Raw genomic sequence first — 14,937 nt, 5'->3', positions numbered from 1 at the left:
TGTTAACTGACTGATATTATCTCACAAAACGAATAAGATCTCCTAAGCCTGTGTTAACCTCAGACCTTATATAGGATAAGGAATGGAATGGCTGAAGGAACCACAGGTAACTCATTTCCGTTTGTTAGGACAACAAGCTGGCAGGCTCTTTAGCCCCCAATCTGGTTTTAATGTCTGGGAATCTCAATTGCATTCTCACGAGGAGGATGGTGGGAGGAGCTATAGGAGGAGGGGCTCATTGTAATGTCTGGAATGGAGCCAGAGAACGGGATAAAACACATGGAAACTCCATGTTTGACTCCGTTCCATTAACACCATTCCAGCCATTACAATGAGCCCATCCTCCTATAGCTCCTCCCACCAACCAGGAAGAAAATCTGTCTCCCTCCAGGAGATGCCGTTTTTTCGCCCACCAAGCAAGGAGTTTTTGTATGGAGGTCAAGGAGTGTTAGTCAACAAATTGGTCAAAAAAAATGTTATGTCTTATTTGCAACGTTTTATTTTTATTTCACCTTTATTTAACCAGGTAGGCAAGTTGAGAACAAGTTCTCATTTACAATTGCGACCTGGCCAAGATAAAGCAAAGCAGTTCGACAGATACAACGACACAGAGTTACACATGGAGTAAAACAAACTTACAGTCAATAATACAGTATAAACAAGTCTATATACAATGTGAGCAAACGTGAGGTTTATTTGATCGAATATAAGTTCCACTAATCCAAAGAAAGGATAGTTGGAAGCTAAAACAGCCCGCATTGCCGCTTTGTGGACAACAACTCCCATTTTAGGGCGGAAAGACATGTAATTTTGTCAATATATGTATATAATTGCCCCAATGCATTGTAAACAGGAAGCACAACCTCCTCATGACCTTCTTCGACCTGAAAACGTAGCGGCAGCTCTCCCTAGCGGTTAGCAAGCAGTTAGCAGCGAAGGGAGAGATTGAGAAGTGAAAAGACAGGAAGGCCGTGGTACATCGACGTCTCCGATACTAGATCTGCAGTGGCTACTGCTGGGGTATGACAGCTTCTAGCTATCGTCTTTGTATGGACATGTAAATAGCTGTTTTTGAAAGGTTTGTACAGTAAACGGCAGCACCGATTTGCCAATAATGACAGCCTGAGTCATTGCTTAGTAGCTAGTTTACATACAGCCAGTCAGCTAGCTAGCAGGCTGCTAAAACTGGTTAACATTAGCTGGAGAGCTTACTTTACTTCAGTCATTGCTCTACTTCCACAACGGATAGTCAATATTTGCATGATGTTGCTAGGTAATTAACGGACCCATTTTTGGCTCTGGGTTTGCTAATCAAAGTGCCACACAATTTCTCTAGAAATGATGGTAATAGAGAAGGTTTGTTGCCAGCTAGGCTAGCTAGCATGATGGCTAACTGTCAAGTGATAATTGCTAGAAGTCTCTAGTTGTACCATTATTGCGGTATCCTCCTAGCTAACTAGTTTTTCCACGTCCGTTCACGTGATCAGGAAAAGTTCCTGGTCCTACTGATTCCACACCAGCCTTAGAGATGGGACTCTGTGAGAGTTTGTAAAATATTATTGGAAAGGCTGTTTCTTTGCACTTACAGGATGCATCCCAGTTATCCACCCTTCTCCCAAAGTGTGCATGGATTTAAAAGCATTGGCTGAAGGAAATTTCCACCATTGTTACAGAAATAACCTGTAAGTGTGCAAGTGCACACTTTGGGAAAAGGGTGGAGAATTGGGACGCATTCACAGTGTGTTGACCTGATCCCCTCGTCTCTTGCAGGAGATGTCTGTGTTGACCTGATCCCCTCGTCTCTTGCAGGAGATGTCTGTGTTGACCTGATCCCCTCGTCTCTTGCAGGAGATGTCTGTGTTGACCTGATCCCCTCGTCTCTTGCAGGAGATGTCTGTGTTAACCTGATCCCCTCCTCTCTTGCAGGACATGTCTGTGTTGACCTGATCTCCTCCTCTCTTGCAGGAGATGTCTGTGTTAACCTGATCTCCTCCTCTCTTGCAGGAGATGTCTGTGTTGACCTGATCTCCTCCTCTCTTGCAGGGGATGTGTGCTGTGCCTTCAAGATGAGTGTGAAGGCATTTGAGCTGGTCCCTGCCGTGGAGCGGGAGCTCCTGATGGGAGACAAGGCCCGCATCAACATTGAGTGCATCGAGTGCTGCGGCAAGCACCTGTACGTGGGCACCAACGACTGCTTCATACATCACTTCCTGCTAGAGGAGCATGCCACGACCAAGGGGATGCTATCCTACACCGTCCAGAAGCTGCTGTTCAAGTACCTGGGCCTGAAAAAGCCCGTGGAGGCCCTGAAGGCCGCGTCAGCGTTAGAACGCATCATTGTGCTCTGTGACGCTACAGTTAGTGTTATTGACATGATCACCTTAGAACCTGTGCCTTCGGGCGGGGCCAAGATTAAGGGCGTGGCCGCGTTCTGCGTCAACGAGAACCCGGTGAACGGGGACCCGTTCTGCGTGGAGATCGGGGTACTCTCGGCCCGGCGGCGCACCGTCCAGATATACATGGTTTACGAGGACAGGGTGCAGCTGGTGAAAGAGGTCAACACGCCGGAGCAGCCGTGTGCGGTCAGTCTGGACGGTTACTTCCTGTGCCTGGCCCTCTCCACGCAGTACATGATCCTTAACTACAGCACAGGGGCTGCGCAGGACCTGTTCCCCTATGACAGTGAGGAGAGGAAGCCCATAGTCAAGAGGATCGGCAGGGAGGAGTTCCTCTTGGCTGCCCCTGGTGGCCTGGGTGAGTCATTACAACATCAGCTGTATTGTTTATCAGTAGGTCTTATTACTAACATATCACTAGTGAAGTATGCTCTCTGTCTCTCTGTCTCTCTGTCTCTGTGTCTCTCTGTCTCTCTGTCTCTGTGTCTCTCTGTCTCTCTGTGTCTCTCTGTCTCTCTGTGTCTCTCTGTGTCTCTCTGTCTCTCTGTGTCTCTCTGTGTCTGTGTCTCTCTCTCTGTGTCTCTCTCTCTGTGTCTCTCTCTCTGTGTCTCTCTCTCTGTGTCTCTCTCTCTGTGTCTCTCTCTCTGTGTCTCTCTCTCTGTGTCTCTCTCTCTCTGTGTCTCTCTCTCTCTGTGTCTCTCTCTCTGTGTCTCTCTCTCTGTGTCTGTCTCTCTGTGTCTGTCTCTCTGTGTCTCTGTCTCTCTGTGTCTCTGTCTCTCTGTGTCTCTCTCTGTCTCTCTGTGTCTCTCTCTGTCTCTCTCTCTCAGGTATGTTTGCCAATGCAGAGGGTATATCCCAGCGTGCCCCAGTGAACTGGTCAGAGAGTGTGATGGGAGCGGCTGTGTGTTTTCCCTATGTGGTGGCGCTAGACGAGGGCTTCGTCACCATCCACAGTATGCTGGACCAGCAGCTCAAACAGACCCTCGCCTTCAGAGACGGACACATCCTACAGGACTTTGAAGGTGCCAACATGGCTCCCCTACACTAGTCTAAATGTCTAGCCTTGTTGGCTTACCTCAGTAGACCTATGTCTACATTATCTATGGCTGAAGAGATGGTGACCCGTTCCTGTCTGTGTCCCTAACCCTGACCTGTCTGTGTCGCTAACCTGTCTGTGTCGCTAACCTGTCTGTGTCGCTAACCTGTCTGTGTCGCTAACCTGTCTGTGTCCCTGACCTGTCTGTGTCCCTGACCTGTCTGTGTCCCTGACCTGTCTGTGTCCCTGACCTGTCTGTGTCCCTGACCCTGACCCGTCCGTGTCCCTAAACCTAACTGTGACCAGTCCCTGTCGGTGGTTTTTTAGGTAAACTGGTTCTGGCCTCCTCTAAAGTTGTGTATGTTCTGGTGCCCCTACCCTTGTTCCTAACTGTGTCCCTGTCTCTGTTCCTAACTGTCTCTGTCCCCTGTCCCTATCCCTAACTGTGTCCCTGTCTCTGTTCCTAACTGTCTCTGTCCCTAACTGTGTCCCTGTCTCTGTCCCTAACTGTCTATGTCCCTAACTGTGTCCCTGTCCCCTGTCTCTGTTCCTAACTGTCTCTGTCCCTATAGGTAAGGTGGTTCTGGCCTCCACTAAGGCTGTGTACGTGCTGGTGCCCCTACCCCTGGAGAGACAGATTCAGGAGCTGCTAGCTGGACACAGAGTGGAGGAGGCCCTGGCTCTGACTGAGGGAGCCAGAAGGAACATTCCCAAAGACAAGTTCCAGGTACAGACTGTCTGCCACAAATAGTGTTTCTGCTAGAGAGCTTTTCAATACTCTCCACTAGCTGAGAACAGATGATCAAAAGGCTGATTTCTAGGCCTCCCTAGTGGAGCAGGGGTCTAAGGCATCGCTGTGCCACTAGAGGAGCAGGGGTCTAAGGCATCGCTGTGCCACTAGAGGAGCAGGGGTCTAAGGCATCGCTGTGCCACTAGAGGAGCAGGGGTCTAAGGCATCGCTGTGCCACTAGAGGAGCAGGGGTCTAAGGCATCGCTGTGCCACTAGAGGAGCAGGGGTCTAAGGCAGCGCTGTGCCACTAGAGGAGCAGGGGTCTAAGGCATCGCTGTGCCACTAGAGGAGCAGGGGTCTAAGGCATCGCTGTGCCACTAGAGGAGCAGGGGTCTAAGGCATCGCTGTGCCACTAGAGGAGCAGGGGTCTAAGGCATCGCTGTGCCACTAGAGGAGCAGGGGTCTAAGGCGCTAGCTGTGCCACTAGAGGAGCAGGGGTCTAAGGCGCTAGCTGTGCCACTAGAGGAGCAGGGGTCTAAGGCGCTAGCTGTGCCACTAGAGGAGCAGGGGTCTAAGGCATCGCTGTGCCACTAGAGGGGCAGGGGTCTAAGGCATCGCTGTGCCACTAGAGGAGCAGGGGTCTAAGGCATCGCTGTGCCACTAGAGGAGCAGGGGTCTAAGGCATCGCTGTGCCACTAGAGGAGCAGGGGTCTAAGGCATCGCTGTGCCACTAGAGGAGCAGGGGTCTAAGGCTTCGCTGTGCCACTAGAGGAGCAGGGGTCTAAGGCATCGCTGTGCCACTAGAGGAGCAGGGGTCTAAGGCATCGCTGTGCCACTAGAGGAGCAGGGGTCTAAGGCATCGCTGTGCCACTAGAGGAGCAGGGGTCTAAGGCATCGCTGTGCCACTAGAGGAGCAGGGGTCTAAGGCATCGCTGTGCCACTAGAGGAGCAGGGGTCTAAGGCATCGCTGTGCCACTAGAGGAGCAGGGGTCTAAGGCATCGCTGTGCCACTAGAGGAGCAGGGGTCTAAGGCATCGCTGTGCCACTAGAGGAGCAGTGGTCTAAGGCAGCGCTAGCTGTGCCACTAGAGGAGCAGGGGTCTAAGGCATCGCTGTGCCACTAGAGGAGCAGGGGTCTAAGGCATCGCTGTGCCACTAGAGGAGCAGGGGTCTAAGGCATCGCTGTGCCACTAGAGGAGCAGGGGTCTAAGGCATCGCTGTGCCACTAGAGGGGCAGGGGTCTAAGGCATCGCTGTGCCACTAGAGGAGCAGGGGTCTAAGGCATCGCTGTGCCACTAGAGGAGCAGGGGTCTAAGGCATCGCTGTGCCACTAGAGGAGCAGGGGTCTAAGGCATCGCTGTGCCACTAGAGGAGCAGGGGTCTAAGGCATCGCTGTGCCACTAGAGGAGCAGGGGTCTAAGGCATCGCTGTGCCACTAGAGGAGCAGGGGTCTAAGGCATCGCTGTGCCACTAGAGGAGCAGGGGTCTAAGGCATCGCTAGCTGTGCCACTAGAGGAGCAGGGGTCTAAGGCATCGCTAGCTGTGCCACTAGAGGAGCAGGGGTCTAAGGCATGCCACGCTAGCTGTGCCACTAGAGGAGCAGGGGTCTAAGGCATCGCTAGCTGTGCCACTAGAGGAGCAGGGGTCTAAGGCATCGCTAGCTGTGCCACTAGAGGAGCAGGGGTCTAAGGCATCGCTAGCTGTGCCACTAGAGGAGCAGGGGTCTAAGGCATCGCTGTGCCACTAGAGGAGCAGGGGTCTAAGGCATCGCTGTGCCACTAGAGGAGCAGGGGTCTAAGGCATCGCTGTGCCACTAGAGGAGCAGGGGTCTAAGGCATCGCTAGCTGTGCCACTAGAGGAGGGGCAGGGGTCTAAGGCATCGCTGTGCCACTAGAGGAGCAGGGGTCTAAGGCATCTAGCTGTGCCACTAGAGGAGCAGGGGTCTAAGGCATCGCTGTGCCACTAGAGGAGCAGGGGTCTAAGGCATCGCTGTGCCACTAGAGGAGCAGGGGTCTAAGGCATCGCTGTGCCACTAGAGGAGCAGGGGTCTAAGGCATCGCTGTGCCACTAGAGGAGCAGGGGTCTAAGGCATCGCTGTGCCACTAGAGGAGCAGGGGTCTAAGGCATCGCTGTGCCACTAGAGGAGCAGGGGTCTAAGGCATCGCTAGCTGTGCCACTAGAGGAGCAGGGGTCTAAGGCATCGCTAGCTGTGCCACTAGAGGAGCAGGGGTCTAAGGCATCGCTAGCTGTGCCACTAGAGGAGCAGGGGTCTAAGGCATCGCTAGCTGTGCCACTAGAGGAGCAGGGGTCTAAGGCATCGCTGTGCCACTAGAGGAGCAGGGGTCTAAGGCATCGCTGTGCCACTAGAGGAGCAGGGGTCTAAGGCATCGCTGTGCCACTAGAGGAGCAGGGGTCTAAGGCATCGCTGTGCCACTAGAGGAGCAGGGGTCTAAGGCATCGCTGTGCCACTAGAGGAGCAGGGGTCTAAGGCATCGCTGTGCCACTAGAGGAGCAGGGGTCTAAGGCATCGCTGTGCCACTAGAGGAGCAGGGGTCTAAGGCATCGCTGTGCCACTAGAGGAGCAGGGGTCTAAGGCATCGCTAGCTGTGCCACTAGAGGAGCAGGGGTCTAAGGCATCAGGGGCTAGCTGTGCCACTAGAGGAGCAGGGGTCTAAGGCATCGCTAAGGCAGCTGTGCCACTAGAGGAGCAGGGGTCTAAGGCATCGCTAGCTGTGCCACTAGAGGAGCAGGGGTCTAAGGCATCGCTAGCTGTGCCACTAGAGGAGCAGGGGTCTAAGGCATCGCTGTGCCACTAGAGGAGCAGGGGTCTAAGGCATCGCTGTGCCACTAGAGGAGCAGGGGTCTAAGGCATCGCTAGCTGTGCCACTAGAGGAGCAGGGGTCTAAGGCAGCGCTAGCTGTGCCACTAGAGGAGCAGTGGTCTAAGGCAGCGCTAGCTGTGCCACTAGAGGAGCAGGGGTCTAAGGCAGCGCTAGCTGTGCCACTAGAGGAGCAGGGGTCTAAGGCAGCGCTAGCTGTGCCACTAGAGGAGCAGGGGTCTAAGGCAGCGCTAGCTGTGCCACTAGAGGAGCAGTGGTCTAAGGCAGCGCTAGCTGTGCCACTAGAGGAGCAGTGGTCTAAGGCAGCGCTAGCTGTGCCACTAGAGGAGCAGTGGTCTAAGGCAGCGCTAGCTGTGCCACTAGAGGAGCAGTGGTCTAAGGCAGCGCTAGCTGTGCCACTAGAGGAGCAGTGGTCTAAGGCAGCGCTAGCTGTGCCACTAGAGGAGCAGTGGTCTAAGGCAGCGCTAGCTGTGCCACTAGAGGAGCAGTGGTCTAAGGCAGCGCTAGCTGTGCCACTAGAGGAGCAGTGGTGCCACTAGAGGAGCAGGCTAAGGCTGTGCCACTAGAGGAGCAGTGGTCTAGAGGAGCAGGGGTCTGGGAAGGCTGTGCCACTAGAGGAGAGGCCACTAGAGGCAGGGGCAGTGGTCTAGAGGAGCAGGGGCTGTGCCACTAGAGGAGCAGTGGTCTAAGGCTGTGCCACTAGAGGAGCAGTGGTCTAAGGCAGCGCTAGCTGTGCCACTAGAGGAGCAGTGGTCTAAGGCAGCGCTAGCTGTGCCACTAGAGGAGCAGTGGTCTAAGGCAGCGCTAGCTGTGCCACTAGAGGAGCAGTGGTCTAAGGCAGCGCTAGCTGTGCCACTAGAGGAGCAGTGGTCTAAGGCAGCGCTAGCTGTGCCACTAGAGGAGCAGTGGTCTAAGGCAGCGCTAGCTGTGCCACTAGAGGAGCAGTGGTCTAAGGCAGCGCTAGCTGTGCCACTAGAGGAGCAGTGGTCTAAGGCAGCGCTAGCTGTGCCACTAGAGGAGCAGTGGTCTAAGGCAGCGCTAGCTGTGCCACTAGAGGAGCAGTGGTCTAAGGCTGTGCCACTAGAGGAGCAGGGGTCTAAGGCAGCGCTAGCTGTGCCACTAGAGGAGCAGTGGTCTAAGGCAGCGCTAGCTGTGCCACTAGAGGAGCAGTGGTCTAAGGCAGCGCTAGCTGTGCCACTAGAGGAGCAGTGGTCTAAGGCTGTGCCACTAGAGGAGCAGGGGTCTAAGGCAGCGCTAGCTGTGCCACTAGAGGAGCAGGGGTCTAAGGCAGCGCTAGCTGTGCCACTAGAGGAGCAGGGGTCTAAGGCAGCGCTAGCTGTGCCACTAAAGGAGCAGTGGTCTAAGGCTACTAGAGATCCTGGCACAATTGGCCCAGCGTCGTCCGGGTTAGGGGAGGGTTTGGCCGGCAGGGATGTTCTTGTCCCATTGCGATTCCTGGAGCAGTGCACGCTGACACGGTCGCCAGTTGTACTGTGTTTCCTCCGACACATTGGTGCGGCTGGCTTCCAGGTTAAGTGGGCATTGTGTCAAGAAGCAGTGTGGCTTGGTTGGGTTGTGTTTCGGAGGACGCACGGCTCTCGACCTTCTCCTCTCTCGAGTCCCTATGAGAGTTGCAGCGATGGGACAAGACTGTAACTACCAATTGGATCCCACGAAATTGGAGAAAAGGGGAGTAAACCATTTTTTTTTAAATAACTAAAAAAAGTTAATTTCTATAGTTTATTTCGGTCTTTTGTGAGTACAGCCCAGGGGGTTATTGTGACAGTGATGCAGCATGTGTTCCCAGATGGTTCATTTAACTGGGGTGATTGTATCCTTATGAAATGTAAAATATAGAATAAGAGGGATGAGATGTGATGAATCTTTAACTTTCTCTTTCATTACACCCCACCCCCCCTTCACCCCCCCCCCTTCCTCAGATATTGCACAAAAGAATCCTCCAGCAAGCAGGATTCATACAGTTTGGACAGCTTCAGTTTCTCGAAGCGAAAGAACACTTCCGGACGGGTCAGTTGGACGTCCGGGAGTTGATCTCCCTCTACCCTCTCCTCCTCCCGGCCTCCTCCTCCTTCGCCCGCTGCCACCCACCTCTCCACGGGTTCGCCGACCTCAACCACCTGGCGCAGGGGGATCAGGACAAGCTCCAGAGGTGCAAGAGGTAAGAGACGTGGTCCTCTGTAGGTCAGTTGGCAGAGTATGATGATTGCAACCACTATAATAGTTGGTTTGATTCCCAGGGCCATAAAGTGGTAAAAGTGGCTGCAAAATGGCTATTATTATTATTATTATTATTATTATTATTATTATTATTCTAGGTTCCTCATCACGTACCTGGGTGAGGTGCGAAGCACGGAGGGGGCTAACGGATGCCGGGAGGACGTGGACACGGCTCTGTTGAAGCTGTACGCTGAGCAGGACCACGAGAGTCTTCTGGACCTGCTGGCCTCCCCCAACGCCTGTTTACTGGCAGACAGCGCCCCCTGGCTAGAGAAACACCACAAGTGGGTACTGCAGCTAGCCTAGCGGGTACTGCAGCTAGCCAGCCTAGCGGGTACTGCAGCTAAGCTAGCCTAGCGGGTACGGCAGCTAAGCTAGCCTAGCGGGTACGGCAGCTAAGCTAGCCTAGCGGGTACGGCAGCTAAGCTAGCCTAGCGGGTACGGCAGCTAAGCTAGCCTAGCGGGTACGGCAGCTAAGCTAGCCTAGCGGGCAGCTAAGCGGCCAGCTAAGCAGCTAAGCTAGCCTAGCGGGTACGGCAGCTAAGCTAGCCTAGCGGGTACGGCAGCTAAGCTAGCCTACCGGGTACTGCAGCTAACCTAGCCTAGCGGGTACTGCAGCTAGCCTAGCGGGTACGCAGCTAGCCTAGCGGGTACTACAGCTAGCCTTGCCCAGCCGGTACGACAGCAAGCCTAGTCTAGTGGGCACTACTATAGTTAGCCTAGTGGGCACTAAGATATTGCGTTCAATGTAGCCTGCTATGCTATTGCCTTTAAAGTGCGTAATGAGTGTGTTTTTTTATGTTGGTTTACCTTTCTCCTGAACATCAGGTATTTTGCACTAGGCCTCCTCTACCATTATAACGGACAGGATTCAGCTGCTCTACAGGTAAACATGCTACTACTGTACACTACCTTAGTATGAACACGGTGACCGTATCACCATGGCTCTTTATATGGCAAATCAATCTAATCAAACCTGGCCACATCTTAAACGAATGCGTTTTGAGCACCTAGGTTGAAAAGCCCTATAAATCAATCCATTATCTTATCCATTAATGAAATGTCTATGGGGTTGTAAGATGCATCTCTCCTCTCCTCCTGTAGTTGTGGGTGCGGGTAGTGAATGGGGACCTTCAGGACTCTACCAGGTCTGACCTGTATGAGTACATTGTGGACTTCCTGGGTTTCTGTTCCAACCCGGACCTGGTGTGGAAATATGCGGACTGGGCCCTGCAGAGAGACCAGACGGTACGTTTCTGTCTGCGTTTCCAAATGGCACCTTAATCCCTATATTCTATACTACTTTTGACCAGGGCCCTATATTCTATACTACTTTTGACCAGTGGCCAATATTCTATACTACTTTTGACCAGGGGCCTATATTGTGTACTACTTTTGACCAGGGCCCTAAGTTCTAGCAGAAACTAAGTAATGATGTCGACTGCCGGCCATTTTCTATATACCCGCAGGAGTAAAGAAGGCTCTCCTCATTGTAATTCTATGGGTGTTTATCTGTGGTCTCTCTAGATAGGGGTGCAGATCTTCACCAGGAGGCCGGTGGGTCAGGACCAGGTTAAGGAGCAGAAGGACCAGGTGAACCCAGACGACGTCATCACGTATCTGGGGAAACACAGCCAGGCTCTGCTGCTCTACCTGGAACACCTGGTGCTGGGCCGACGGATACAGGTCAGAACATACACAGGATTTCAGAACATATTCCATACTCCACGATTTACCTCCTTGAACTTCCCCTGGTGCTTGATCTTTACTGCTCTCTCTCTCTCTCTCTCTCTCTCTGTCTCTGTCTCTGTCTCTGTCTCTGTCTCTGTCTCTCTCTCTCTCGCTGTCTCTCTCTCTCTCTCTCTCGCTGTCTCTCTCTCTCTCTCGCTGTCTCTCTCGCTGTCTCTCTCTCTCTCTCTCTCTCGCTGTCTCTCTCTCTCTCTCTCTCTCTCTCTCGCTGTCTCTCTCTCTCTCTCTCTCTCTCTCTCTCTCTCTCTCTCTCTCTCTCGCTGTCTCTCTCTCGCTGTCTCTCTCTCTCTCTCGCTGTCTCTCTCTCGCTGTCTCTCTCTCGCTGTCTCTCTCTCGCTGTCTCTCTCTCTGTCTACTGCCTGTAACTCTGTCTCTCTGTAGAAAGAGAAGCTCCACACCCACCTGGCAGTGCAGTACACAGACAGAGTCCTGTCTCTCCTGTCTCAGTCCCCCCCAGTGGACCAACAGGTGTCTGTAGCCCGGGACAAACTCCAGCTCCTCCTCAGGGAGTCCAGCCTGTACCGCGTCCAACTACTACTGGGTGAGCTGTCCATTGTCATTGTGTCCCAAATTACACCCTATTCCGTATACAGTGCACAGGGCTCAGGTCAAAAGTAGTGCACTACATCAGGAATGGGGTGTAATTTTGGATGTGGCCAATGTTGTTGATTTCCACGTTTTTAAACAATATTTTAGTTTGATCTCGTCCAGTTGAGGTATTGTTACTGTTTAAACCTGAGATGATACCAAAATACTACATTTAGTGAGGTATTGTTACTGTTTAAACCTGGGATGATACCAATACACTACATTTAGTGAGGTATTGTTACTGTTTAAACCTGGGATGATACCAATACACTACATTTAGTGAGGTATTGTTACTGTTTAAACCTGGGATGATACCAATACACTACATTTAGTGAGGTATTGTTACTGTTTAAACCTGGGATGATACCAATACACTACATTTAGTGAGGTATTGTTACTGTTTAAACCTGGGATGATACCAATACACTACATTTAGTGAGGTATTGTTACTGTTTAAACCTGGGATGATACCAATACACTACATTTAGTGAGGTATTGTTACTGTTTAAACCTGGGATGATACCAATACACTACATTTAGTGAGGTATTGTTACTGTTTAAACCTGGGATGATACCAATACACTACATTTAGTGAGGTATTGTTACTGTTTAAACCTGGGATGATACCAATACACTACATTTAGTGAGGTATTGTTACTGTTTAAACCTGGGATGATACCAAAACACTACATTTAGTTTCCTGGCAGAATAATGGGGTCCTCCAAAAAGGACAATGTCTATAACCTGCTATAACCCTGGTTGTATCCATGACATGGTTATAACCTGCTATAACCCTGGTTTTATCCATGACGTGGTTATAACCTGCTATAACCCTGGTTGTATCCATGACGTGGTTATAACCTGCTATAACCCTGGTTGTATCCATGACGTGGTTATAACCTGCTATAACCCTGGTTGTATCCATGACGTGGTTATAACCTGCTATAACCCTGGTTTTATCCATGACATGGTTATAACCTGCTATAACCCTGGTTTTATCCATGACGTGGTTATAACCTGCTATAACCCTGGTTGTATCCATGATGTGGTTATAACCTGCTATAACCCTGGTTTTATTCACGATGACGTGGTTATAACCTGCTATAACCCTGGTTGTATCCATGACATGGTTATAACCTGCTATAACCCTGGTTGTATCCATGACATGGTTATAACCTGCTATAACCCTGGTTGTATCCATGACATGGCTATAACCTGCTATAACCCTGGTTGTATCCATGACATGGCTATAACCTGTTATAACCCTGGTTTTATCCATGACGTGGTTATAACCTGTTATAACCCTGGTTTTATCCATGACGTGGTTATAACCTGCTATAACCCTGGTTGTATCCATGACGTGGTTATAACCTGCTATAACCCTGGTTGTATCCATGACGTGGTTATAACCTGCTATAACCCTGGTTGTATCCATGACGTGGTTATAACCTGCTATAACCCTGGTTGTATCCATGACGTGGTTATAACCCTGGTTGTATCCATGACGTGGTTATAACCTGCTATAACCCTGGTTTTATCCATGACGTGGTTATAACCTGCTTATAACCCTGGTTTTATCATGACGTGGTTATAACCTGCTATAACCCTGGTTGTATCCATGACGTGGTTATAACCTGCTATAACCCTGGTTGTATCCATGACGTGGTTATAACCTGCTATAACCCTGGTTGTATCCATGACGTGGTTATAACCTGCTATAACCCTGGTTGTATCCATGACGTGGTTATAACCTGCTATAACCCTGGTTGTATCCATGACGTGGTTATAACCTGCTATAACCCTGGTTGTATCCATGACGTGGTTATAACCTGCTATAACCCTGGTTGTATCCATGACGTGGTTATAACCTGCTTATAACCCTGGTTGTATCCATGACGTGGTTATAACCTGCTTATAACCCTGGTTTTATCCATGACGTGGTTATAACCTGCTATAACCCTGGTTTTATCCATGACGTGGTTATAACCTGCTATAACCCTGGTTTTATCCATGACGTGGTTATAACCTGCTATAACCCTGGTTTTATCCATGACGTGGTTATAACCTGCTATAACCCTGGTTTTATCCATGACGTGGTTATAACCTGCTAAAACCCTGGTTGTATCCATGACGTGGTTATAACCTGCTAAAACCCTGGTTGTATCCATGACGTGGTTATAACCTGCTAAAACCCTGGTTGTATCCATGACGTGGTTATAACCTGCTATAACCCTGGTTTAATCCATGACGTGGTTATAACCTGCTATAACCCCGGTTGTATCCACGATGACGTGGTTATAACCTGCTAAAACCCCGGTTTTATCCATGACGTGGTTATAACCTGCTATAACCCTGGTTTTATCCATGACGTGGTTATAACCTGCTATAACCCTGGTTGTATCCATGACGTGGTTATAACCTGCTAAAACCCTGGTTGTATCCATGACGTGGTTATAACCTGCTAAAACCCTGGTTGTATCCATGACGTGGTTATAACCTGCTAAAACCCTGGTTGTATCCATGACGTGGCTATAACCTGCTATAACCCTGGTTTTTATCCACGATGACGTGGCTATAACCTGCTATAACCCTGGTTTTTATCCACGATGACGTGGTTATAACCTGCTATAACCCTGGTTTTATCCACGATGACGTGGTTATAACCTGATATATCCCTGGTTTTATCCACGATGACGTGGTTATAACCTGATATATCCCTGGTTTTATCCACGATGACGTGGTTATAACCTGCTATAACCCTGGTTTTTATCCACGATGACGTGGTTATAACCTGCTATAACCCTGGTTTTTATCAACGATGATGTGGTTATAACCTGCTATAACCCTGGTTTTTATCCACGATGATGTGGTTATAACCCTGGTTTTATCCATGATGATGTGGTTATAACCCTGGTTTTATCCATGATGACGTGGTTATAACCTACTATAACCCTGGTTTTATCCATGACATGGTTATAACCTACTATAACCCTGGTTTTATCCATGACATGGTTATAACCTACTATAACCCTGGTTTTATCCATGACATGGTTATAACCTACTATAACCCTGGTTTTATCCATGACATGGTTATAACCTACTATAACCCTGGTTTTATCCATGACATGGTTATAACCTACTATAACCCTGGTTTTATCCATGACATGGTTATAACCTACTATAACCCTGGTTTTATCCATGACATGGTTATAACCTACTATAACCCTGGTTTTATCCATGACATGGTTATAACCTACTATAACCCTGGTTTTATCCACGATGACGTGGTTATAACCTACTATAACCCTGGTTTTTATCCATCGATGACGTGGTTATATCCTGCTATAACCCTGGTTTTATCC

General features: G+C 50.4%; 1 protein-coding gene across 2 annotated transcripts; it reads left to right on the top strand.

Annotated features, from left to right (window-relative positions):
- Window positions 1-867: 867 nt before the first annotated feature.
- Window positions 868-11,620, top strand: LOC124028728 (transforming growth factor-beta receptor-associated protein 1 homolog). Of its 2 annotated transcripts, none has more exons than XM_046340707.1 (10): window positions 868-1,020; window positions 2,044-2,754; window positions 3,224-3,418; window positions 4,005-4,159; window positions 8,941-9,179; window positions 9,337-9,522; window positions 10,067-10,124; window positions 10,343-10,486; window positions 10,766-10,924; window positions 11,369-11,620. In XM_046340707.1, the coding sequence occupies exons 2-10, from the start codon at window positions 2,067-2,069 to the stop codon at window positions 11,603-11,605; spliced, it is 2,061 nt and encodes a 686-aa protein (XP_046196663.1). In that variant the 5' UTR covers window positions 868-1,020; window positions 2,044-2,066; the 3' UTR covers window positions 11,606-11,620. The 2 variants fall into 2 exon arrangements, with proteins under 2 accessions (XP_046196663.1, XP_046196661.1); XM_046340705.1 differs by having other exon boundaries at window positions 945-1,078.
- Window positions 11,621-14,937: the final 3,317 nt, after the last annotated feature.

The sequence above is a fragment of the Oncorhynchus gorbuscha genome, unplaced genomic scaffold (genome assembly GCF_021184085.1).
Source record: "Oncorhynchus gorbuscha isolate QuinsamMale2020 ecotype Even-year unplaced genomic scaffold, OgorEven_v1.0 Un_scaffold_4721, whole genome shotgun sequence".
Classification (NCBI taxonomy): Eukaryota; Metazoa; Chordata; class Actinopteri; order Salmoniformes; family Salmonidae; genus Oncorhynchus; species Oncorhynchus gorbuscha.
This window is presented reverse-complemented; position numbering and strand designations above follow the sequence as displayed.

Excerpts from the sequence above, each read along its gene's own strand:
- LOC124028728 (XM_046340707.1), top strand. The coding sequence starts at position 2,067 with ATGAGTGTGAAGGCATTTGAGCTGGTCCCTGCCGTGGAGCGGGAGCTC. Across the intron at positions 2,755-3,223 it reads GGCTGCCCCTGGTGGCCTGG|GTATGTTTGCCAATGCAGAG; the intron begins GTGAGTCATTAC and ends TCTCTCTCTCAG. Across the intron at positions 10,125-10,342 it reads AGGATTCAGCTGCTCTACAG|TTGTGGGTGCGGGTAGTGAA; the intron begins GTAAACATGCTA and ends CTCCTCCTGTAG.